General features: G+C 29.6%; 2 protein-coding genes across 4 annotated transcripts; both read left to right on the top strand.

The window, feature by feature from the left end:
* Positions 1–10,983: 10,983 nt before the first annotated feature.
* On the top strand, positions 10,984–18,715 carry LOC129290644 (putative leucine-rich repeat receptor-like serine/threonine-protein kinase At2g19230). Of its 3 annotated transcripts, none has more exons than XM_054927473.1 (12): positions 10,984–11,143; positions 11,315–11,923; positions 14,214–14,349; positions 14,516–14,587; positions 14,661–14,732; positions 14,835–14,906; positions 15,692–15,834; positions 16,124–16,341; positions 16,447–16,573; positions 17,594–17,656; positions 17,751–17,940; positions 18,102–18,715. In XM_054927473.1, the coding sequence occupies exons 2-12, from the start codon at positions 11,890–11,892 to the stop codon at positions 18,505–18,507; spliced, it is 1,533 nt and encodes a 510-aa protein (XP_054783448.1). In that variant the 5' UTR covers positions 10,984–11,143; positions 11,315–11,889; the 3' UTR covers positions 18,508–18,715. The 3 variants fall into 3 exon arrangements, with proteins under 3 accessions (XP_054783448.1, XP_054783447.1, XP_054783449.1); XM_054927472.1 differs by having other exon boundaries at positions 11,366–11,923; XM_054927474.1 differs by having other exon boundaries at positions 11,366–11,923; positions 18,311–18,463.
* LOC129289833 (probable LRR receptor-like serine/threonine-protein kinase At1g05700) lies at positions 11,044–11,718 on the top strand. Its single transcript, XM_054926599.1, has 2 exons — positions 11,044–11,143; positions 11,366–11,718. The coding sequence occupies exons 1-2, from the start codon at positions 11,044–11,046 to the stop codon at positions 11,716–11,718; spliced, it is 453 nt and encodes a 150-aa protein (XP_054782574.1).
* Positions 18,716–27,774: the final 9,059 nt, after the last annotated feature.

Here is a 27,774-nt window from a genome sequence, read left to right on the forward strand (position 1 = left end):
TTATCAAGAAATTTCATAAAATTTATAAAATACTCTCAAGTCTCAAATTTTGTGTATTTATAACTTAACTAAGGGCATTAACAATTGAGCAATAACCATTAACAACTTATTTAGAAAATGACAATTTGTAATAGTAAATTATAAATAGCCATTATTCAATTGTCAATACTCTTAGTTAAGTTATGAATGCGCAGGTTTTGGAACTTGAAAATGTTTTATAAATTTCATGAAACCTCTTCATAATAAATTATTTTATGTGAGATCTAGATATAATTTTTTCTTAAAAAAAAAATGACAACCAGCTAAGTGTTCACAAGTTGTGGGCTCCAACAAGAAATCCTTGAGCTGTGATAGAAATCATGACGTAGATGAGAAGCCAAGCCCATAAAAATGTCATATTCGGGCCCAAATAATGTCACTTTTGTTTTTTCATAGGCCCAAATAAAAGAGTTTAACTTCACCAGATTGCACTTTGTAGTACATGTTTTGGCCAATAAGAAGTACAAAATGATTCAATAACTCAATATGCGGACCAGAAATGATTAATTTGAAATCTATATCTATATGTTCAATAAGTTTTCAACAAATATTTGGTTTATGGACAGCTGTTTTGAGAAATTCAATGAAATATAATTACTAAAAAAAATTAATTGTGAGAAAGTCACGAGCCCGGAGAGGCTTTTCAAACGGATCGTTAAGGTAACAATATTCTTTATTAGTTAATTGTTAATTAAATATTATTTATTCTTTCGTTTATTTGTTATGTTTATTAATTAAATACGATGTATTTTTTTTTACATTTTAACATTTTTTTTATTTATTAATATAGGGAAAGTGTGTAGCAATGGACATTAGGAAGTCGTGCTCACCAATGAAAATGAAGGAGGGGTGGAATCATAGACATAGGCTCTTCTACAGTTACAATGTCTCGACCCAGCCCAAGTAAACGAAGAAAGCCTTTTTGGTTGAACCGATAAAGGAAGTGGCTGCAAATAATCCTCCTAAAATCAATCCCAATAACAAAGATAAGTTTCTACGGTGGTGGTGGTACACCTCGAAGCAACGAGTAATGAATTTATTATTTTATTTATATTATTTTTTGAAATATACTTTTCTGGCTTTTTACTTCTTTTATTTAATTATCTACTTCTAATCTCTTTTTTTGTTTTCATTTCAATTATCTACACCTCCAATTACAAATTCAAACAAATCACTATTATTTAAAATAAATATAAATAAAATTTAAAATATAAAAACCACATAAATATTGTAAAAACACCAATCAAATTGATAAGAAAATCACAAATTTTTTTTTAATATATTAAATTAATAAAATTTTTGCAAAGAAAATCCATTTCTTTCATAACTTCAAAAAACTTAGTAGTGGTTCAGCAAACTACTATGAACATTCCAAATAACATTTTAAATTTGGTGCTGGAGGGAAATTCGATTTTTTCAATTTTACAAGGTTTACTGGCCAAATCTCAAAATTTTAAATTTTCATCGGTTAATCTGCTACAAAAGTTGGCGCCAAATTTAAAATTTCGAAATTCGTAGCTGTTTACAAGTGCTACAATGTTTTTACCAAAATAAAAAAATTGCTCACAAAACTTATGGGTTAACCTTGGCAGCGTTTCATTTGCAGTGGTTTCACTTTAATTTTGAGGAAGCAGTTTGTATTACTATTGCAATTCACCTCGCTATGGTACACTTAGTAATAATTTGCCAAGCCACTGTCATCCTACCTCATGGCGATTAAAACCGCTACTATAGGGGAGGGGGGGAAAAAGTTGTCCTGAATGTCGTCATAAGCTCACGTAGGCTACATTCATGTCTTTTGCACACACAAAAAGGGGGGAAAAAATATACAAGTGGTCCTTTTTGGAATAATTTTGTGATTGAATCAGCTAGAGTTATGCAAAAAATTTTTAATTCCATACAACTTAATTTAATTCGAACAAATTTGGTCTGATTCAATCTTATAAGAAGATTGACCCAAAGGATGAAATGGACCAATGAGATTGAACTTTAATTTTGTATTGGACTAAATAGAGAACTGAGTCTTCAAATCACTTAATAGAGCTGTCAATTAAAATCAGTCTAACTTTTGAAGGGCCAGAGCCTAAACAAGTTGGCTCTAATAAGTTCAATTATACTTTAAGGCTTCCTTTTACAAGACTTAACCCTAATCCTCAAGGCTAAAGGGGCTTCAGCCCTTTTTTTTCTTTTTTAATTTAAAATTTTAAAAAATATATTTATAATTCTAAAAAAGTTATTTTACATAAAATTAAATTAAAAAATAAATTTAAATTAATTTACACCACAATAAATAAAGAAAACTTAAACATTTAGGTTTAATATCAAATAACAATATCAAAATTAATACCAATAAAAATTAAACTTGACTAACATTATCAGCTAAATCTTAATGAATGAATGGAGAGAGACAAATGAGTTTAATATGTTTATTTTTTTTATACATGTTGAAATTAAATCGTATCATCTATTATCCTAAGAAGGAATCTAGATTCTTTGCTTGCTGCACCCTCAAACTAATCTGGACCCTACTTTAGAGGGACCTTATTGCAGTACAAGTACTATAGGAAGCCCCTTGGAGGCTTTTATATCACTGTTGCACTCCCTAAGGATCGAACACACAATTCCAAGGAATGCTGACCAAGTCCCAACTACTATGGCCAAGCACCCATTAATATATGTTCATTTTTTTAGTTATATATTTAATTTTTTATTTTTATATTATATTTTAAAAAAAATAAAAGGGCTTAAAAGAACTGATACTTTTATTATCGAGCTTAAAAGGGCTAGCCCCTTTTAAGCATGAACTATCATTTTTCTTTCTAAAATAGTAGCCCAGCCTTATTTATTTTTAGGCTTAAAAGGGCTAACCCGATGGGCTCAACCTTATTTGACAGCTTTACCAATTAGTGCAATCTAATCCTATAAAATTGGTTTAATATAATTATAGTTATTTTTAATAGAGTTGATTTAGTTAAATGTGGAGCTTGAGTGTTGAGATGAATGCAACGTTTCTTGCTTCCTTTCATAATTTCTCTAGAGTTTTCTCATTCACTCTTCAATTTCTTGTCTTCACGATGCAAGACATAAGCAGTAAAGAATCAACAATACAATTTTTTGAATTGTAACTAAAATATTTTTTTATCATTGAAGATTGTTATAGATTTATTATAATTAGCTTTTAATGTTTTGTGAAAAAATTGTATATAATTATAAATATTTTTATTATTTTAACTGAATTTATTAAGTTAAAATGAATTGTTACATTTTATTAAAAAATAAAAGTAAAGTAGAATATCGAACTATGGAGCAATGTTTAAAGATCCAGACTGACCCGAATGGTCAAACCAGTTGAATTGTCGCCCATTAAAGAAAGCGGGCTGAGTCAACCAATTAACCCGTAAGCTATTGACCCGAGTCAAATCATCTGGAACCGAACGAGTTTTATAAACCCAAAAAAGAATCGAAACCCATAACAGGTTTGTATGGGTCACAAGCAAGTCAAAAGGAAGGATAAGATTGGTATTTTTAAAATAAAAAAAACCCTTATCGGGTTCTCGCTTGGATCAGCCGGATCGAGCCTTAACACCCACATGCAACTAGACTCAAAATTCAGAAAGAAATCAGCGTCTCAATCTTCTCTTCTCTGTTCTCTCTTTGTCTCATATGGTGGATTCTGCTGTTCTAGTCAGTCATTGCACATCGCCTCCTCAAATCTCAGCCATTTGGGTTTCATTTCTGTGGGTCTTCACCGTTCAACCAGTCAGCCATTTAGGTTCTTTCTTCGTCTTCTTCACCATTTCTGTGGGTCTCTTCTCTATTCTCTCTCTATCTTGTGTCTCTCCTTCCTATCCATTTGAGTTTTGCTTTTAGCTTCTTGGTTGACTCTTGCCCAGGCGTGCAGCTGTTGGAGATACCGAGACAGTTAGACGGCGTCGAGCTCAACATCCTTCATTCTTCATCTTCTTCATTGATCGCTGATCGCTCTCTCTCTCTCTCGTCCTGGTGAGATTTTCTATCTCCCTTATCTATCTCTCTACCCAATCTAATCTAATGCCCATGATTCTAAATAGCAAATTAGCAATGAATGAATGCTGATGGATGAACTTTTTTTTTTATTGTCTGAGCTATTTATTGCAAGATGAAAGATTATTGAATGGATGAAGAGGAATTTGTTTTTTATTGTCTAAGAGTTGTTTATTGCAAATAGAGGTTTTATTTTTTTTTCTAGTGATTATGCCTGAATTCTAATCCATTCGAGACTCTTGTACTGTGTTATCTGCTCTGTAATTTATTCATGAACATGGTTATAATTAATTAATTATATTCATATTGTCTTAATTCATTTGAGACTTGAGAGTTGTTTATTGACAAAATAGGAAAGCTATATTCATATTGTCTGTCTGCTTTTAATTTGTTAATTTACTTGTTTAGGTGTAGAAAATGTCATCATCTGATCATGCATCTACTGCTACATCTACTCAATCTGTTAGTTAAATTAGATCCTATATAAGAGCATTGCACTCAAATACCAAACAAAAAGGAAGATGGCAAACCTTGCTTAAAATGCTTGTATTGTGCAAAGAAATTTACTAGTTGGGGAATTAATAGATGAAACAACACCTTGCTAGGAAAAGAGGAGATGCTATTAGTTGTAAAAATATGCCTCATGATGTTCGCTTTCAATTGGAAGAAAATTTGAAAGAGATTGAGGGAAAGAGAACAAAAAAACAAGATAACCCAATAAAAATAAAGGATAGTCTATTTAGAGGGAATGATTCAAATATGGAAGAAATAGCTCCTCCACAGTCTCAAGAAAGGGTAATTGAAGCAAATGTTCCAAGTTCTTCTCAATCAAGAAAAAGGAAGGCATTTGAATCTGTAGAGAAGTTCTTTGCCCCAAGGACAACCCCGAGTGAACAACCAGGAATAAGAAGTGCATTTGTAAGTAAAGAAACTTTACATTAGTAGGTGGTTATATGATTGTTGTATTCCAATAAATACTGTGAATTCCATTTACTACCAACCTATAGTAGATGCTATTGCTGCTATTGGTCTTGGTTATAAAGCCCTAAATTACCATACTGTGAGAAGTAAAATGTTGCAAGACATGAAGAAGGAGGTTCAGTTACTAGTTGATGAATGCAGAAGTTTTTGGGCTGAAACTAGTTGTACTATAATGGCGGATGGTTAGCAAGATCAAAGAAATAGGCAATTAATTAATTTTCTTATTTATTATCCTAAAGGAATTGTTTTATTAAATCTGTTAATGCCTCAGATATAGTTAAGGATGCTCAAAATCTTTGCAATTTATTTAGGGACATGGTTGTATTTGCTGGTGTAAATAATGTTCTTCATCTAATAACTGATAATGCAACTAATTATAAAGTTGCTGGGAGGTTATTAAATGACAAGTACCCTTCTATTTTTTGATCTCCTTGTGCTGCCCATTGCTTAAATTTGATTTTGGCAGATATAAGTAAGATGGAGATTGTTACTAGTTTAGCAACACGTGCATCTGTGGTTTCAAAATTCATATATAACCATGCATTTTTGCTAGCTTGGTTGAGGAAAACAGAGGGTTAGGTAGAAATCATTCGCCCAGGGGCCACATAGTTTGCCACTACTTTCATTGCTTTAAAGAGTATCTATGAGCACAAGCATGATATATAAGCCTTGATAACTGATAAGGCATTTATAGACTCTAGATACTCTAAGGATCGAAAGGCTAACAATATGATAATGATTGTGTTGGACAATAAATTTTGAAATGACTGTAAAATTGTTGTTCAAATTGTAAAACCACTCATCTGATTATTGAGAATTGTTGATTCTGATGATAAGCCATCACTTGGTTATGTCTGTGATGGTATGTATAAGGCAAGGAAAGTTATAAAGAATACTTTTTGAAGAAAAAATATTTGTACAAGCCTTACACAAGGATTTTTAAGAAAAGGTGGGATTCTCAGCTCCGACAAAATCTTCATGTAGCTGCTTATGTCTTCAATCCTGCCTTTCTTTATGATAAAGAAAACTTTTCTCAAAAGCCAAAGATTATGCAAGGATATCTTACTGTTATAGATAAGAAAGTCTCTTCTAATAAGACCAAGTTCTTGTACGAAGGCACACAATATCAAGAAAAGAGTGGTAGCTTCAGTCATCCATTGGCTATTGAATCTACAGAATCAATGCGACCTGGTAAAGTAAAGATTTATATATTTATCTTTCGTATTTATTATCTTGCAACTTTATCTGTAAAATCTCTTATAATAACTTTATCTTTAACATGGCAGATTAATGGTGGTGATATTTTGAAAGTAGTTATTCGAATGTTAAAAACTTAGCTATTAAATTGTTAAGTCTAACTACATCTTCATCTGGTTGTGAAAGGAATTAGAGTGTCTTTGAAAGAATACACTCCAAGAAAAGAAATAAATTAAAGCATCAAAGGTTAAATGATCTTGTATATGTTCATTACAATTTTGCTTAAAGAATAGGTATATTATTTAAAGCTTTATGTTAATTTGCATTCATAAAGATTGGATGAATGAGTTCTTATAGTTTGCTATTGTCATGTGTATTTTAAAGTTGCTAACAGAAGAAAAACAATTGATCCTGTTGATTTTGAAAGTGTTGATAAAATTGAGTATTGGGTAATAAAAGAAGATGATCCTTCTTTACTTCATGCTGATGAGATAGAAGGAGATCTCCTTTATGATGAGCAAACACTACCAAGAGCTATTATTTCGCAGCAGGAAGAGAAAGGTTTGAATTTGAACTTTTTTGAGAGCTTTATTATATGCTGTCACTTTTATTATATTACTCTTAATAATGTTGTAATCTGGTTTGATCACTTTGATGCATTTGTTTATGAAGATGATCAAAAAAGAGTGAATATGGTAGAGGGTGAAAGGATTGATTTAAGATCATTTGGTTAGGAAGATGATGATAGTTATAATACAGATGCTGATGCTTTCGAGCCTAACCATGCTTAGATTAATTAAGTGGATTGACAAAGATCTGCCAATATCTTTGAAAAGTGATGAAATTATTAGTTATCTTATAATGTTAGGCTTGTGAATTGTAGATTGTCGTACTTGTGAACTTCCTGCATTATGTTAATGACTTGACCAAAACATATTATAGTGTTTTTGTTGTATTAATGACTTGGGTGTTTTGAAAGATTTGGGTGGTGGTATATTTTTGCTAGCTTGTTGTATTAAAAACTTGGGTGGTATTTTAAATATATATATATATATATATATGTTATTTTTTATTTAATTATTAGATCATCGGTCCGACTACCGGTTCGACAGGTTGAACTATGAAACCTGTGACCCATTGACATTTTTGATTCACTGTCCGATTCAGATTTTAAAACATTGCTATGGAGATCAGCCTCTCAATCATCAACATCAAGTCTCGTCTTGTTTAATTTTGATTTAAATCTAAATCTATGAGTAACTCAACCTAATTCTACTCATATAAGAGACCAGATTACGCGTTAGAAGGCTCGACCCAGCCCAAGTAAACGAAGAAAGCCTTTATGATTGAACCGACTGAAACGTGGAAATGTCCAACCACCACAAGAAACAGCGGCATTAGAAACGACTTTGCGCTCCCTCATAATTGACATCTGTAGCTTTCGTCTCTTGATATTCGCTGTCTTCTGCAATTTCCTGACAAAATGTCCAATCACCGCAAACTGAGGGGTAGAAGTTGGTGGTGACTTTGTCAAGGGGCATCGTCTATCCGCGTCACAATAGTTCCGCAATAATGAGAGGGAGAATTGAATATAAAAAAAAAATTAAAATTTCAATTCATTAAAGAATGAAAGTTAAAAAAATTTTGATAATAAAAATATAAAAATATTTTCATTGATTATATAAAATTATTAATTATTAATTTTTTATTATATTTGTTAATTTATTAATACCACTTATAAATTATATTATAATCATTAACATTAATTATTAATTTGTTAATTTTTTTTATAAATTTAGTAATATTAATTATAAATTAATAACATGTCATGTGGTTATTTTTAGTAAATTACATGACATGTAAATTATTAATATTTTCAATAATTTATAGTTAATATTAATAAATTAATAAGTAATGTTAGTAATTTAATCACTGACGTTGTTATTTATGATTAAAAAATTTATATTGAGTCTTATATAATTATTGACATATCAATTCATATAATTTATAACTTATATTCATAAATTAACAAGTGGAGTAAGAACATTAAAAATTAATAATTTTGTATAACAAGTGAAAGTATTTTAATCTTTTTACCATCAAAATTTTTTTGATTTTTCTCCTAGAAATCGAATTAAAATTTTTAAATTTTTTAAAATCCATATAAAATTAAGTCTCTATGATCATTCTTAACTTAAATTATCCTATAATGAAACCTTAATTTCTGTGGACCTATGCTTGTTTATTTTAAGTTAGGGCCAAAATTAAGTAAAGCCCCTCGACTTGTCAGAAGCTCATAATTTTTAGCGAATAATTGGCATGGCCAATGGGAGCACATTTAGTGTTCGTGTCACCCTTAAAACAATCTAGATTGTCTAGATTTAATTTGGACAATCCAAATTAAACTAGTCTTTTTAAATTTTTTATATTTTTTAAAATAAAAAATTATAAAATTTTAAATAAATATATTTATTATTAGCATGTACTATTCATATTTAATCAAATTAGTTTAAATTTAATATTAATTTTTTGTATAATTTTTATAAATTGATGATACTGATTTACTCTGAATTGTTTTGAATCTGATAGTATAATCAATTAAAAATTTTAAATCTAAACACTACAAACCAAATCTTTATGATCAATTTATCAAAAATTATAAAAAAATTAATATTAAATTTAAACTCATCTGATTAAATATAAATGATACATGTTAATAATAATTAATAAATATATTTATTTTAAATTTTATAAATTTTTATTTAAAAAATAAAAATAAAAAATAATTTAATCTAGACTGTTCAAATTGCTTCAGTGGTGATGGTGTCAGATGTGCTCCGCATGGCCAATGAGGCTTTGGCTCCCCTCCCCCAAAAAAATCACACCCTTCCAATATTTTATAAAATAAAAATCCAGACCCTACAAACAAACATTCATATACATGCATAACTATATAAATACAATTTCTTTTTTTTATAACACATAAATACAATATCTTGTTGGTCCATTAAATACATATAAAGTACATATTTTACTAGGTTATACAAATATTGTTTGTATTATTACTTTATGATGTCAGCTCTTCGTGTAAAAAGAATAAATCTTAAAATTTGTATTAAATATGTTTGTTAGGCTTTTTAGTTTTTACTAAATTATTAAAAAACTTGAATAAGTTTATTTTTTATTATTTAAATTGCATGTATATTGATCAATGTTTGTTTAAGTATATTATAAGTATACACTTTATATATATATATATTCTTTATATTTATATTTATATTTTTTAAATTTTTTTATAATTATACATAATTATTATCTTATATTTTTTAGATAATAAGATTAAATTTGGGCCCCCGTCTATATCCTCGCTGATTCCGCTCCTGTTTTAAGTCCTTGGTCTTTTTAAGTGATTTTCCAACTTTAATTTACGTGCAATTTTTCTCATGATTCTAAGGAGTGTCTTTGGCACATCTTTCACGAAAGAAAGGGGGAAAAAAGCTCAACCATCCCACACGGCAGAAAGTTACGAGAATAAAAGAGTAAGCAACGTAGTTAGTAGTAAATGATTATCCGTCTGCTTGGATTGACAAAAAAATCAATAATCGATTTTCAGAAAAATGATCCAAACAGCTAATTAATTTAATAATTAGTTATTAAATTAAAATCACGTTTTGAAATAAGTTTTAGGAGATTACTTATAAATTTAATTTTACTATTTACTTCTTAAATAAAGTTTAACAAATTTAATAATATTAAATATAACTTTATCAATAATTTAATTTTAAAAAGTAATGTTTTTATAGTAATTTTTACAGCTGAAATAAATTTCAGAAGCCAAACATATTGTATTATAATATAATCAATTATAATTAAAATTAATCATATTAATCGATTATTTTTATAATCAATTATACCCAACTGAAATCCAAACGAGCCCTATCTTATCATGCATGCAATAGGTTAACTTGGTCAATTCAATTTGAAAAATGAATTAATATAATTATTAATAATTTTTATTACTCCCTCCAATCCAATTTTACTTACTCCCTCAATTAAAAAATATAACACATTTTTTGAAGGGTTTGATGTTAAAAAATATAAGACAATTTTAATATTTTTAAGGTACAATCATTACCTTTTTTAAAATTTCTCCTAATAAATAAATTATTTTATGTTTATTTTAAAGTAAAATATCTTACTAAATAGGGGTAGATATAAAAAGATGATATTAATTTAAAAATTAGCAACTATTTTATTAGGGGGTGAGTTTGATTAAAAATACTTTATATTTTTTATTGCAGGGAGTATAAGATATTTTTAATCATTCACATTTTTTCAAAAAATTAGTTTATGATCTTATTTTAAAAAATATCACGTCTTGACACAAGAAAGAATGTGATTAAATTTTATTAACTTTTCAGTACGATTAAATTTCATTTGCTGCCCTCTTATTTTTTTTAAAAAAAATGTTTTCGCTTTTTACACGATTGGCAAATATTTACATTTTAAAATATGTTTTGGCAAATATTTCAAAAATTTCCTCTCCCATTTACATTTTGTCAGTGATGTTAAGGATGTATGTGTCAGTACATATCCAAGATTATCATGTCATGAACAATTCTATTTATTTATTTACAACAAAAATACTCATGTTACATGAGTCTTTTTCTCTCTCGTAATTATCTATTTATACTCACCCGTTTATAGATATATACTCACTCATTTATGATCTGCTTCTGAAAGCAGAGCAGCTGCATACCCACTTCATCTCTCATTTCCTCTTTCCTTTAAACTTGAAAAAACATGGAGAGCAAGCCACAGTGGATTCTCGCCCTCTATGTCTTTGTTTCCTTCCAAATAACTGGCCAATCAACAAAGGCTGATGCAGACGGCGGTAATTCAGGTAAGCGCTTATCAAGGTTTTCAAATTTTATTCAAATTATATGTTGCTCGCATGATTGTGAATTTTAAATGCAGATATTATTTAATCATAAAAAAATCTGGCGTATGAGCGGATAAACATTTAATTTGTTTTTGATGTATTCGTGCATATGGTTTTCTGGTACATGCCAAGAGCTGAAAATATGGAGCGTTCGTGCCTGCGTGCGTGTTTGAGTGCGTGCAGGTTTCATAAGCATAGACTGTGGAGCAAGCACAGATTACGTAGACGAAGTAACGGGGATTCGGTACCAGACAGATGAAGACTTCATTGGAAGCGGAACAAATTATGAGTTACCCCCCAACGTTAACTTCCACAATGTTCCAACCATAGAGCGACAGCTAATGACACTGAGAAGTTTTCCGGAGGGAGACAGAAACTGTTACACTCTGAAACTAAAACTAGAGAATCAGGAACACAAGTATTTGATCAGAGCTATATTTGCATATGAGAATTATGACTACAAAAGCCAAGTTCCAATTTTCGACCTCTACGTTGGAGTCAATTATTGGGACACAGTGCGATTAGCTGCCGCGTAATTTCTTCCAATTCTATGATATAATAATCCAAGAGGTTCCCACTGGGGCGGTACAGGTGTGTTTGGTAAACACAGGACAAGGCACACCTTTCATTAATACGTTGGAATTAAGGCCGGTGAACAACTCTCTCTATTCTGCTCCACTTCCCTTAGGCTCTTGCGGTAAGAAAGGATGTTGGCTCTGGGTTTGCTCGCACCTTCACCAGGTCATCATACTTAAATCTTTCTATTCCATCTACAATAACTTTCATGTATAATTTTGTCCAATCAGGAATATTTTATGTGTCATAAAGAATTTGAATGGAACTATACTTTTTATAACTTACACTTGTAACCTATGAATATTACGTTTTGGTATAAATTTTACATTTAATATTAACATATTGATTATCGTAATTAATTCAAAAGTTTATAATTTTTAAACATTGAAAGTAGGAGGGAAATATGAATATATTCCAAATAGAGATTTACTTAGGAATATGTCTCAAGAATTGAATAACAGGCCGAAACTTCGGCCCATTTCTTACCAAAAAAAGAAATATGTCTCAAGAATTTATTCATAAACTACTGACAAGTCGCTTAGAATTTGGTTGCAATTGCGTTTTGTTTTTTGGGGTACAAACGGCAAGCCTGAGGCTTGAAAAGAGTTATAAGTACAGTATGGATGGCCAGATGTTCTGCAATAGGAATAGGAAAAAATCGCATAGGTCTATTGTGATTCGTGGAACCGTGTAGCCATTCTCTTTTAGAATTCCTTATTCCATTCCAGAGATTTATTAAAGGAAGAAATGAAATTATATATACATCCCACACATAAAAATTAATTACTCCAAATTTATTAACAATTGAATTAAAATTATTGATAAGTATTGTTATTGATTTTAGTTTAATTATTAATAAATTTTGGAGTAATTAATTTTCTCACTTTTAAACATAATTCTATAAAGAATGATAGTGAAGCGTTGAAAAAAGTAGTGAGGTTTAGGTTTCTCATTGTCCCCCACCTCCCTTCCTTTGGTACCCCCACTACCATTTTCTCTTTATTGATTTGCACGTACATAGAAAATGACAAATACATCCTTTGACCTGCCTTTTTGACTTGTATTGATTTGCCTTTGATTGAGATTGATGAACCGTTACTAGACCGTCTTGCGCGTCAAAAAATAATATTTAATTTCTCATATAATTTTTATCAAAATATTAATATGTTGGAATATTAGTTGTTAATCATAATTAGTTGTTAGTTAATCATGATTAGTTATTAGCTTATACTTATATATATAGTTGAAGCTTAGTCTTGTAGGTAGGGAAATTGAATGTAATCCATCAAGATTGGTCTCCATAGTTTGGGATCTTAATGTTCACCCTTGAGTGAAGGAATGAATTGTTGTTGTTAACCCTTTTTTTTTTTTTTTGATAATCTGTTGTTGTTAATCCTTTAAGTGAAGGGTTATGTTGTTGCAATGTTCAATCATAATCATCAAGAATGTGTTCATTTTTCTTCCATCATCAAGTCTTAATTAACATATATAATACTTTCATATTTACATGTCAGCATTTTAAATATAGAAGCCAATATCTATAAGCCCATCTTTTATAATTACAATTGGACTTAAGTATTCTTTACCTTTGTTAAATTGTAAATTTTTGAAGAAGACTTGAAAATATAAGAGGTTATTGATAAAATTAATTATCGCTTACGTTAAGCTACACGGAAAAAGTATACAAAATAAATAAATTATTGATTGTTGATTCGATATATTTTGATGATTTGAATATATTTTTTTACCTTCATAATTTGAATATATTCACTCTCTTCAAACATGAGATCAATAATTTTCTCAATTTATTTTCTATTGTTTTGATGATGCATTTGCTTTTTTTATCCCCGTGACATGATGCTTTAATTTTGCTTGATTGTTTTTAAAAATGTAGATACAAGGACGATGTGTACGATCGCTTATGGTTCATAAATGATGGTGAACTTACTGATCCCTTAAAAACAAATGCACAAATAAAGCCAAAAGACTCCACTTATGGGCTGCCATCAGAACTCCTACGCACTGCATCGCAGCCCCTAAACAAATCTAGTTTCTTAATTTCAAATTGGAGTGACAACATATCCCATCAATATTATCTGTTCCTTCACTTTGCTGAAATCCAAAAGCTTCCTCCTGGCCGCAAGAGGATCATCAATGTCACTTTTTATGATGAAAATTTCACCTCTCAGGAACTTACTCTTGAATACTTGAAGCCTGTTAGCCTTAGATCCAACAAGATCACTAAAAGTTATGCTAGCTTTACAGTTGAAGCTGCAACTAATTCAGATGCTCCCCCTATCGTTAATGCCTTTGAAATTTACAAAGCCATTCCGCAACTGCATTTCCCTACAGATACACGAGATGTTTTTGATTTTATTTTTTTCCCCATTCTTTTGTTTCGATTATCATTAAATTACTCCATTGGGTATTTATCTTTTTATTGGAAATTATATAGTTAATGCCATCATAGAAATTAAGGACATTTATGGAGTCTCTAGAATCAGTTGGCAAGGCGACCCTTGTGTTCCAACTAACTTAGCTTGGGATGGTCTAAGTTGCAGCTCAGGCAACAATATAAGGATTCTTTCCTTGTAAGTAGTGCTATACACTACTCTTGCCTTTTGTTTTGTTTTGTTTTTCGTATGATCTGATATATTTAACACAGTTGAGGAGAATGTCTCGTATACAGATTTCCCTTTTGTTTGCCTCCTTTAGTTGTTTACAATGATGGCAAAACTTTATAATTACAAATTGTAGGAACTTGAGCTCAAGCAAACTCACAGGGCAAATTTCTGCATGGTTTGCTGGTTTGGGAAATCTAGAGTCGCTGTAAGTTGCTAAACGAGATAGGTTGTGGATACTCAAATCTGTTAAGAGTAATTAATTAGCTTCTTGTTCATAGGGATTTGTCAAACAATGAATTGACCGGACAATTACCAGAATTTCTAGCAACTCTTCCTAATTTAAAATTTATGTAAGACCCTGATTATTAATATTGCATTATATTACAGATTTTAATGCTCTCAATATGAAGTCATGAATCTCAAAAGTTCACTTTCCTTTTGCCATCTTGCAGTAATGTGTCAGGAAATAAGCTTACAGGTTCGATACCCAAGACTTTAAGGGAAAAAGATAATTTGCAACTAAGGTTGATTTACTTGTCTTCAACATCAAATTCATCGTATTCTAGTTTTTTTTATAGTATATGGCCAAATTGAATCATTAATTTTTTTCTTGATTACCATTCTTTCTTGATAATTTGGGGAATATATGGAAGAAAGAGAACAAAATGGATTAAATTCTTACTTTCTTATAAATTATAAATATTCTAGAAGTTAGGAGTCATGGAGCAATAATGCCATGTGCTACGCCAATGCTAAAGTAGACATTTGTACTGTATATGTATATAAATATAATACAATATTATATTTCATGATGTGCATAATGTATTTTACATTATTTTATACTTTTTACTATTAGTTTTTTTTGTCCGAAATATTTCAAAACAACTCTTGAATTTACATAAAACTCTGTTTTATTATTTGGTATGAATACCTTTGTATTACTTTTTAAATTCTTGGTGAAAACTCATAATTTTTACATTCTTCATTTTTCAAGTGATTATTTATTGAATATATATATGTTATATCTATATCCTAATTGTTGATTCAACATATTGTATCATATTGTACGCCATACATGTACATATGCTCAAATTTGGGTACCATTGCCTTATTAGTTATATGCGAAGCTAAATATAACCACAATAAATCACTTAGAATAGGAATGAGATTCTCTTTTTTAATTTGTTTAAGAACAATATGCTTAATTTGGCCTCAACTTCCATAACTTCTATGAAAATGCATGTGCAATACATGTTATTTCTCTTTAGTTGCTCAACTTCTAATACTTTCTATCTTCCTATTTTACCAGTGTAGCTGACAATCCAGGCCTTTGTCAGAAAGATTCATGCAAAAAACACAAGTTTGTAATTCCTCTTATTGCATCAATTGCAGTTTTGGTCCTAATTGCCATTCTTTCTCTAATGATCTGGAGAATCAAAAAGAAAAGGCTAGGTATCTATTTTTATATCCGTTGTCATTTCATTGGGATATATAACACTTATACTTGATTTGTCTTTGAACATTTTTGTCATCATAAGTAGAGATGAGTTTTGCAATTCTTGCATGCTTTCGTGTGTGTGTGTGTGTTTGTGTTCTGTCTTTCCACATTGGATAACCTTTGGAAAATGCTTTAAACTATGATTTTTTAACCTACCAAGCTAGTATATATTCTCTAGCTGGTTCAAGTTAATTTTAATTACTCCTTATGAAGTTTAAAAGAACATTCAAAATAATATTGCAGGTTTTTTTGCCAAATCCCAGAAGATGGAAATTGTAAAACAAAAGAATCGAGAATTTTCTTACTTTGAAGTTCTTCGGATCACCAACAATTTTACAACTCTTATTGGGGAAGGAGGATTTGGGAAAGTTTACTTGAGCACTTTAGAAGATGATACTCAGGTTGCAGTAAAATTACTTTCTCCATCATCAAAGCAAGGATACAAGGAATTTCAGTCGGAGGTTAGACATATGAAAGTCAAGTCAAAATTTTCAAAGGTTTTTAATAAATATATGCAAATTAACTAATATTCTTTATTTATGATGGATCTTACTTTCAACTTGTAGGCTCAACTCTTGACACTTATTTATCATAGAAACTTGGTTTCACTTGTTGGATATTGTCATGAAAATGACAAAAAGGCACTGGTTTATGAATACATGGATAATGGAGACCTTGACCAACTATTATCAGGTTTGTCTTATGCTGAAAATATTTTTTGCAAAGTATAATTACTTAATATAATACACTTGGTAAAGCATTAATTACATTTTTCTAATACTTCCTTCATCCCAAATTATAAGACACTTTTAAGAGAGGTTTATCATCCCAAAATATAAGATGCTTTAAAAATATTAAGGTTTCATTAAATAGTTTTTTTTAATATTACCCTTTATCTCTCTCTATTTAATACTAATTCAGTGTAGATTTAAGGTTATTAAATGAAGGGTATTTTTTAATAAGGTTTATTGGTATATAAAATTTTGTTTAAAAATGTCTTATAATTTAGAACGGAGGGAATATTATTTTATTTAAATTCATCAATTATGAGAGAGAATGTAATGTAAATTCAAAATTTTTTATATTTAAATAAAAGTGGTAAAATTGAAAGTTTATACTACTTTCAAACAAAACAAATGACTTACACCAATGAGAGATAATTAGATATGCCTTAATAGGGATCAGATGAAGTATTTATATAAGTAGCTATTATGATCTCATCAATTGATGATGAAGGCAAGATACTGAGATAGTACCTGCTTTCACTGCAAACTACTCATTTAATCCTATGCATTAGATATGGTTGGTCAAATTTAATGCAGTGTGATATATATATATATATATATATATATATATATATATAGATATATATATATATATTGCCTTGGTTTTTATTATAAGACACCTCTAATTGCTTTATTAGAATTAAGTAGAGGCAGTTAAATTTTAATTTTGTTTCAAAATATAATAAATTTTTAATTTTATCCATATTTAAATGAAAATTTTTCAAATTTGTCTTACATTTTCTCTCATAGTTAATGAGTTTAAAAATGGATAATATTAAAAATAATGAATTTATGTACACATCAAGTATCTTATATTAATAACAAAAAAAAATTATTTTATAAGGCATCCTATAATAAAGACCGAAGGGAGTACATTACTCATTGAAAAAGCGCTCTTGTTGAGAAAATTAAGTTTGTATGTCTGTAGAGAGAAACCCAAATGTTTTAAAGTGGAATGAGAGGCTTCAAGTGGCAGTGGATGCAGCAAAAGGTGACAAATTTTTGTATTACAGATCACTTGCCTTTCTTGCCAGCTTTATTATATTTTTCTCTTCCTAATTATTTGATTTGGTGGAGTTATGCAGGATTGGAATATCTTCATAATGGTTGCAAGACTCCTATAATTCATAGAGACTTGAAGCCATCCAATATTTTATTAAATAAATCTAAGCTAGCCAAGATTGCTGATTTTGGAATGTCTAGAGTATTTTCAAATGATAGAGATTCTCATCTATCAACTCAACCAGCTGGCACACCTGGCTATATTGATCCTGAGTAAGTGCTTATTTTGTACTAACGAACACTCTAATTAAGAATTTGCTTAAGGATGAAATGGCCACCATTATATTTAGTTTCAATTCATTTATTAGTAATGTTTGAAACCCAATTGTTCATACAAAAAAAATTATTTAACATAATAGTCTTTATCATTGCAGGTTTCAAAGATCTGGAAACCTAAATAAGAAAAGTGATATTTATAGTTTTGGAATGATTCTTCTTCAACTAATAACTGGTCGTCCTCCAATAAAAAGAAATCTCGAAAATATTTGTTTCATTCTTGATTGGGTTCAATCTAAAATTGAATGTGGGGATATTGATGGCATTGTTGACCCAAGATTAACTAGAGAATTTGGTGTTACATCAGCATGGAAAATTGTTGAAATATCAATGTCATGCATCTTACCAACACCAGCCCAAAGGCCAGACATAACCTACGTATTGCAAGAACTTCAAGAATGTTTAGCTTTGGAGATGGATCATGCGACACACAATGTTGTAACAAGCAGTTCACTCCAGTATGGTGTCAATTGTGAATCAATGACCATTCTCTCGGCCAGGTAGTCAAAATATTTTTGTTTCTGCTAAATGAAACTAAGAATCATGCTTGCGAGCTTGATGGACCACCATAGACACTCATGTTTCTCCTATTTAAATGAATATTACGAAAGGATATGGTCTGTTCTTGTTTATGAGTATTTGAAATCACAGTATATATATATATATCTCTATGTTGAGCCTTCTTTAATATCATTCATCAAATTTGTAGTAAGTTTTATTATTCATGATGAATAAATATCGTAGCCAAGTTTTTAAACTGAAAGACGTGATGTATGTATGAAAACAAAGTAACAAATTATTTATTCTTAATTATTAACGTAAAGTTTCACTGAAGCTATTAAAAAACTACTATTTAATTTCTTGTTTAAAATACACAACACTTCTAACTATTTCATAAGGATTAAGAAAAGAAGTTAAAAGTGGTTTGTGATTATATCATTAAAATAGTAAAAATTTATCACTTATTTATAAGATTATCCTAAAATTAAAATTAATCTATCTTAATTACCTTTAACTTTTTTATAGAGTCTCTCTCTATGATATAATTAATAAGGGTTTTTGTGAAAAAGAAAAATTTAATGCTATAGACTTTTTTTTTTGGGCAAAGTATCATATATTTTAAATCAACACTAGATCAATTTTGGATTTTATGGAGGCTTTAAAGGCAGAACGCTGAGAACAGAAAAGGAAAACGTTAGAAAATGTTAAAAATAAAAATTATGAGTTTAGTTTATTATTATAAGTTTAGGTGAAATTGCGATTTGACAACCTTATTGGTTCAGTCACGACGTTGGCAATTTTTTATAATATTTAATAATTATACAGTCGAAAACATTATTATTATTTCACTTTGTGAATCTTTGTTATTATTTTATTAATATTAATTAATTTTTTTGGTGAAAAATATTACTTAATTTTAAATGATGGATAAGAATATTTTTTAACTAGATAATTATGTATTTTAATAATTTTCATTGAGATAATTTTTTTACTGATATATGTTAATTATAAACGAATTTTGTATCTGTATGCATGGTGATATTCTAATGCATTGAAATTTCAGGCACAAAAAATTCATTAGAATTTCAAAACCCATTTTCATTGTTCGGTTTTGTGGAAAAATTCAATTATTTCATCCCGAAACATGGCTTGTTGAAAAATTATCCAAACCAAATTGTACTAAAAACAGAAAGAAAAATTATCCAAATGTGCATTTTTTTAAAAAATATTACATTCTGGATTTTATATCCGTTGCATGTAAGCGAAAAGAAGAATTATATGGGTATTTCATATGAATTCATAAATCCTAATTTCAAAGGATTTAAATTTGTAGAGAATATTATATAATTATATAGACATAGCAGAATATTTTAGCTTGAAGACTTCATTCCAGGTAAAAAGTAGTGTCAAAAGTCCGGGGTCTCCCCGAGCTATTATTTTCTTTGCATTCATAAGGACTTTTGTGATCTTGCGTGGGTCTCAGAACAAATAAAAAATGGAAATGAAAAAATCAAACAATAATTTTATATCCTATTATGCCGTGTTAGCAAATGAAGGGAAGTTATGTACCCAAAAAAAAAAAAAAGTGAAGGGAAGTTGGTAAATGGTCTGTGTGGATTGCAAGTAACAAATACTGAATATTAGTGGATTGCCTCAGTCATCTTCTACGGCGCCGTTGATGGTAGTGTGGTATATACCTTGTCTCGTCGTCGACCTCTGTCTTTTTCGTCCTCCGCTCCTCCACCTTCTTCGAGCTCTTCTCTGGTAAGTCATTCTCGCCATGGACCGCGATATTTTCTTCCCTAGTAATCAGTTTTGAACTTTTGATGTTTATTCCAGATGCTACTTGTTTTTGTTTTATCTTGAATAATGCAATATAATTGGTGGGTTAATTACACTGAAGTAGAAGGTTATCTATCCACCTTCATATATAGACTGATACTATGTGATACTAATACCCAATAGTGTTCATGATATATAAATAGGGAAGGAAAATATTCATTCTTTCTTGGAATCTGATATAAGAAAACTTTACAGCTGCAAGCTTTACTCCCTGTTTGGTTTATAAGAGGGAAGGGGGAAGGAAAATTTTCTTAATATTTTCCTCCCCTCCCCTCCAAACCATTCTCTCCAAAATAGGAGGCTTTGGAGGAAAGGGGTAAAATTTTGTTGTATGGAAACTAATTTACCCATGTTATATTTTGATAATCCAAAATTACCCTCTCTAATAAAACCTAATCACTTCACTTTCTTCCTCCTCATGACCCTACTGCTGCTCTCGGACCATTCCCAACTGTAACCAGTAGCAGTGAGCGTCACCGTCACAACCCACGTCATCATCACTGTCATCGTCGCCGTCCAAATCTCAATCACCGTTTTCCTTCAGGTTTCGCATTAGCCACTCTGTTCTATTTTCTTTCTCTTTTTTTGGCCGAACCCTCTATTTTGTTTCCCCTCTATTGTTGCTGCGCAAAACAGTTGCATGATTTGCTTTTTTATTATTGTCATTTGTGTTGATCCGTTGCATTGATTTTTCATTTGCATTTTGTTCTGTTTTTTATTAGATTCCATTCATTATCCAAAGGCCTGTCGTACAAAAAAAAAGTTCTTGTGCCATGTGTCGACACAAGCCAACGACAACTAAGTACCCTAACTAATTTCTTATTTATTTACAAATAATGCATCACTTTGCTTGGGAGTCCATCAATGTTCTAACCATCAACGTAATTAACAAGCATGTTTCATATTGGCAGAGTCAAATAGGCATTCTACGTGTCTAGCTATTACCTAAGCAGACAAAGTTGACAATCTAGGTAATATGATTCAAAGTAAAATGATTAATTTGGCACAAAGCAAAAAGGGATGGAATTAAATTAATAACTACGTGTCTAGAATATGATTCCCCTTCCCTCTCCTCCACAACACACGCACATTCAAATGTGATTGAATTTGTAAGTTATAATTGTATCAATTTGCTGTGTTTGTGACGAAATTAAATTGATAGGCATTCTACTTGTCTGTTCTGTTTTCTTGCTGTCTTTGTAAGCTAATATTGCATCAATTTGCTTTCCTTCTAGTTCCCATGTATCTTATGCTTTCTAAAAGGTAAGAGATGATAAGTAGGATAACTTGCCTTGGACTATTCAATAAGAATTATAGAATGGCTTGAAAAAAAATGCATGTCAGAAACAGACACTACCTCCAGTGGACAGAACTTGGCTTGGACTACTAATATGGATAAACATTTGATTGATGCTTTTCTTCATGAGCATAACCATGGTGGCAAAGTGAATGGGACATTCACAAGCTTCTAAATTTGCTTGCTATTCATCTATGGTTTGCTTGCTAAGTTTGAAATAGGTGACTGCAAATAACTAATACATGAGTCTGCCTATTTTACCATTAAATAAAAGATAAAATTATGTGTATATATATTTCAAGTAATAATTTTGTACTATAATTATAATCATATATATTTAACAATATATAATTACATATTAAAAACATTCATAATTATATTTTATTAGAAAAACAATTTTAATAAGATAAGAGTAAAGTTATTTATATATAATTATTTTTTCTACGCTCACCTCTTCAACCAAATAAAATAACATTAAAAATCCTTTTTTCCTCTCCATTAAAATCCTCCCCTCCCCTCCCCTTTATTAAAATCAATGCTTTCCTCTTCCTTTTAACCAAACAAACATTAAAAAAATCCAAATCCCGCTGCGCACATGCCTGCTTCAATGTCTCATGGTTTCATTTCTTTTAAGAGAAAACAGAGCGTGTGCCACTGAAAGCAGCAGTGTGCTGCAACCGTGAACCTCAATATAATGGTTAATTGACAACTACGCAAAAGAATAATACACTTGTATATAATAGGGAGAATCACATACAAGTTCCATACAACATATTTAAATATTATAAGATTCATTGGCAACTAAATAAAAGAAAATGACAATTCCTGTAATTGTCTTTACTCATCAGTTGTCAATAGGTCTTGTAATATTTAAATATTTTGTTTGGAACCTCAAAATAATTCTTCCTATTTAATAAAAATAAAGCCGCATTAACCATTCACGTGAACAAAAATTATGAGTTTATGAAAGGCAATTTAAAAAAATTGTAATAAATGTTTATTATGAGATGTGATTTTGCTTATAGATAAAAACAAAATGATAAATAATAGTTATTCTTATTTATAGAAATAGAGGGAGTAATCTTTTAGATATTGAAAAAATATTTTATCCCAAAAAAACAAATTAAAGATATTCTCGTAACATATTGTTAAAATCTGTTTTAATAATTGATATTTGTTTTAGCTAGTTTTTCTGCTTTTCTAGTAAAATTTCAATACATCAGCCTTGAATGTAATATTCATCATCTTCTAAATGGTAACGTAAAGATGTGTGAAGTGTGATACTGCTTTTCAAGTACAAAGTCTAAATGTATTAATGTGGTGGGTTTGATTCTCTATGATTTTTAATTTTTTTAATGTCTTTGCGTGCTTGCCATGACTTGACTCATGGAAATTTCATCATTTCGAATGTCTCCGAATTATGTCGTTGTGTCTGGGTGCGTGTTCTAAATATACGTAGTCCTTTTAATAGTAGTGTGATTGACATAGCTTTGGTTATTATGGAAGCCATGTGCCTGTGCATATGGGTTGACTTGGTCCAAGTAAACGAAGAAAGAAAACCCTTTACGATTGAACCGAATGGAACGTTGCAAATGTCCCATCGCCACAAGAACAGTGCCATCAGAAGAGTCCCTCATAATCGACATTACGTTCTCAATAGCTTTCGTCTCTTGATAATTTGTTGTCTTCTGCAATAGAATTTAGGAAAAATATCATTCAAAGATCATGAAAGTAATTTAATGTCAAACGAGAACCAAGAAATTTTGAAACATCACTGCACAATTAGGGGGATTGATTTAAAAATAATTTTAAATAAAAAAATAGATAAAGGTATATTTTTATTTCTGAAGTATTTTTCGAAGAGTACCTAACACCTAACATTTTTATCGGAGCAATTTTACTCTTAAAGTTATTAAAATGAAGCATTCTAGATGCTCATCAAAAAATATTTCAAGGACGAAAATGCACCTTCATCCAAAAAAATTACAATACCCTTACTTTTCTTTATTTGTTTTACAACCAATCAACTAGCAAATAATTTTTTATTAAATGAAAATAAGTACTTATTAATTAATGAATGGATACTTGTTGAAATATGATATACAATTGTCTCTTCCCACAACGAAGTTTTTTCATATGCTTAAACATATTAATTAGTGAATAACTTCTTGTTAAATACGAATTGGTATTTGTTAATTAATGAATAGCTACTTGTTGAAATATAATCTACACTTGTCCTTTTCCACAACCAAATTCTTTCATATTATTGAACTTGTTGATTAGTGAATTACTTCTTATTAAATGTGAATGGATACTTATTTGTTAATGAATAGTTATTTGTCAAAACATGATTTACATTTATCCCTTTAAGTTATTTCAAATTTTCAAACTTGTTAATAAGTGAATGACTTCTTGTTAAATACAAATGAGTACTTGTTAATTCACTAATGGCTACTTGCATTGTCAATTAAGGAAAAAAAAAAGAAAGGCAAAAGTATTGTAGTCTTTTCTCAACTAAAATTATTTTCAAATAAGTCCCCTAGTCCTTTAGTGATATTTCATAATCTTTTTATCCTTATTTGATATTAAATACTCTCAATGGTCCTTAAATGACATTTTCTCTAGAATATATATATATATATATATATATTTCCAATCAAAATATGAAAATATCCAATCACTAAAAATTTAAAGCATTTGGATTGAATAAGTGGTTTAAATTCATTCATTTAATAAGTGTCTTACATAAAAAAAATAACAATCATTTGATTTAATTGAATGATAGTAAGACATTTTGTTATTTTTTGTCAAAAAATATTTTATTATATAATACTTTGAACATGTTAAATTTCAATTTTTTGGAAGGGAGAGTGTATGTGAAGAGTGTTATGATATGAGGATTATTTTAAATTTTGTAGAAAGAAATATATCTTAATACTTTTTAGATGTTAATAAAATCTAATGGTTGTAATTGAAACACTCATATGATCTAAATCCAAACTTTTAGGTCGGTTTGTTAGGCTAAAACATTTTGATAGAAATAAATATTGAAAAATAAAATAAAATAATAAAAAGAATTAAATTTTAAAGTATATTTAGTATGACTAGGGGTGTTCAGGATTGTATCCGTTTGGTTGGCCTGTATCTCGATCATGTTGGGATGCAATTGTCTTGGTTCAAAAAAAATCAAGACAAGATGTTTGCGAGATGGGACAAAAAAGGAGTCGAGATAGGACAGGATTCAAGGTACCCTTGAAGACATCAATCTTGTCTTATCTCGATATTATATATATGTATATATATATATACTTCCTTTATTATATATGCTAATTGTTATGTCATTTTTATTGTTTGTTTGTTTATATTTTCTGTTTATTTTTACTTTATTTAATTTTGCATTGCTTTGCCATATTCGGTTTGGCGATGCAAGTTACGAGCTGTTTTATCACAATTATTGATATTGATTTGAGGAATTAAAAATGAAAATTTGAATTGTTACCATTTAAGTAATCTAATGAATTTATTTTTCGAGTTTATGCCTAAGCTTGGTTGTTGTTACTTATTATAACCTGAGTTTAAAATAGGCTCTTACCAAATAACCTGCATCTGCACTGAGGCTCTTGGCATTGGGGTGTCTCATATCTTTATATCCATATATTTATGTGTTGAAACTTAATTGATTAATCCCATTTTTAATCATATATATTAGTTGAGTATTACAAGTCATTTGAATATATAAATAAAGGCGGCTAAAACAAGTAAGGGTGGTTACTGGGATGTCCTAATCTAATCCCAACTTCTATCAAAACGGGATAGTTTTTGGGATATGACAGAATACAAGATAAAATTTAAGTCCCAATCATTTTTTGGGACAAGACATGGAATGGGAGTCTTCCGATCTCATCCCATCCTATGAACACCTCCAAGTATGACTAAAAAATGGATATAAAAGTTTTTAAACATATCAATTAAATTGATTTTAATATATATATTTATATATATAAGGTACTAACCCTGATTACTTTCAAACTATTTTGCCCTCTTTCTCAATGGTCATCGGCAGCTTGACGTAGATTCAACCGTGAATCGTGTAAAACCATGGAAACTCATAATCGATCAACCATTTAAAACCACGTAACGAGAAAAAAGAAATAATGCATTAGTATTCTAAATCATAATCATGTGGCTAAAATTCCAAATCATGAATTTAGATCTATTCGATCTACTTCTTCGAACCCCAGACGACCCATTAAACCCACAAAGTTCGATGGAGGGACAGAGGTGTGATGTTCAGGTTCACTCGCTGCTCGCTGGAGAAGGTAGTGACGGAGAGAACGACGGGAAAGGGCGCAACGGAAGATGTGAATCTGGTATTCATTATTCGATCATTTGACACTTTACTCATTTAAATTTTTCCGTGTTAACCCAAAATCCCAAAAAAAAAAAAAGGACAAGAAGCTAAACTAATTATAATTATAACTCTTCTTTTAAAGCTGTATTACAAAAATTAAAGTTGAGCTCGTAAATATTTGATGGAGGCGAGTTAGAAGTAATTGAACGTTTGATATAATTAAATAATTTTTGATAGAACAAGAATAGAAATAAATGAGGATGGGATCAATGGAATGTTGTATTTTTATTTAATATATGTAGATATAATGGCACAAATTCCAGCCAACCAAGCGGGATATTAGTGAGACAAGCAGTTGGTGACTTTGTGAAGAGGCATCTACCGCGTCACTGTTATGTTTTTCTTATCACAGGGGAAAATCAGAATAAATATTTGGTGCATTTTTGTCACTCTGTATCTCTTACTTTATGTTATAATCTAAAATTTACTTGTTAAAATGGTAAGTAAACTTGTTGTTTAGAAATTTATTTATCAATTTATTAAGATATTAAACTTGATAGCAAGGTTCAATATGCATAAAATGATTCTTTTACACACTTGCACGCACCCATGCAAGGACTCAAAGGAGGATTGCTTTGCTTCATTTGCAAATTAATTAATAATTTCATATTTCAACCAACTGATTCAAAAATAATGGTAATTATTTAGAACTTCCACAATTTATTGTTCAAGTACAAGGGCAACGGGAGAGGGAGGAGGACTATCACTATAAAAAAATGATTTTTGGCGGTGCCGTTAGGGCAGGCTTTTCATTGCAAAAAGGTTGCTATCAAAAGTCTAGTTGCTAATATTTTTTAGTGGCTAAAAGTTTATATTTGATGTTGTCGCTAAAAATATATTTTGGATAGCGACTATGTTTGTCACCGCAAAAAACTATTAGTAATCAAACTTTTGATGGTAACCTTTTGATAATAAAAAATCACAATTAAAAATTTTTAGTGGGACGAACTTTTGGACTTTTGCCCCCAAAAGTCATTTTAAAAAAATGATAAAAGAATCATCTCATGCCATGTGTGCGCCTCCTTATACCAGAACATGTGCCACATCATCCCGCCATGTGTGTGCCTCTTCATGCCACATGACATATTCATTATGAAATATGTCCAAGTCAGAATTTGAATCCTTGATCACCACTTCTCAAGTTTTAAATCCTTCTTTATTGCTAATTGAATTGAAATACACCTGCAATTATTATATAGAAAATTAAATATATAGTATTATTTAACTACATACACATAAATCAAATAATATATTACTAAATAAATAAATAAATATTATTTTATTTTCATTTATTAACATAATAAAATAATTTATTTGAGTATATATATTATATTTTTAAAAAATATTATTTTTGTAGCAGCAAATATTATTTTTATTTGGAAAATGATCTTAAAATGAAATAATTTTTAAATATTAAATAATTTTTTTATAAACATCTTAGCCAATTTTTATATATTATTTTTATTTTTAAATGACAATAATTAAATATATAATTTATTTATAAGTGAGTATGTATTATCTTAATTTACGTTAAATATCTTTTACTTTTTTCTCCATTTTTTTCTAAAAAATTAATAAATAAATTATTAAATTTTTATCTTCTCCCAAGTTAAATTCTTCCCATTCTTTTATTAAAAATAAATTTATCTATAATTTTTCAATTATCTTAAAAAAATATTTTAAGAAACAATATATTTTAACCATATAAATTTTGTTAATA

The sequence above is a fragment of the Prosopis cineraria genome, unplaced genomic scaffold, assembly GCF_029017545.1.
Source record: "Prosopis cineraria cultivar Desert tree isolate PC_DT_omini unplaced genomic scaffold, ASM2901754v1 PC13, whole genome shotgun sequence".
Lineage (NCBI taxonomy): Eukaryota > Viridiplantae > Streptophyta > Magnoliopsida > Fabales > Fabaceae > Prosopis > Prosopis cineraria.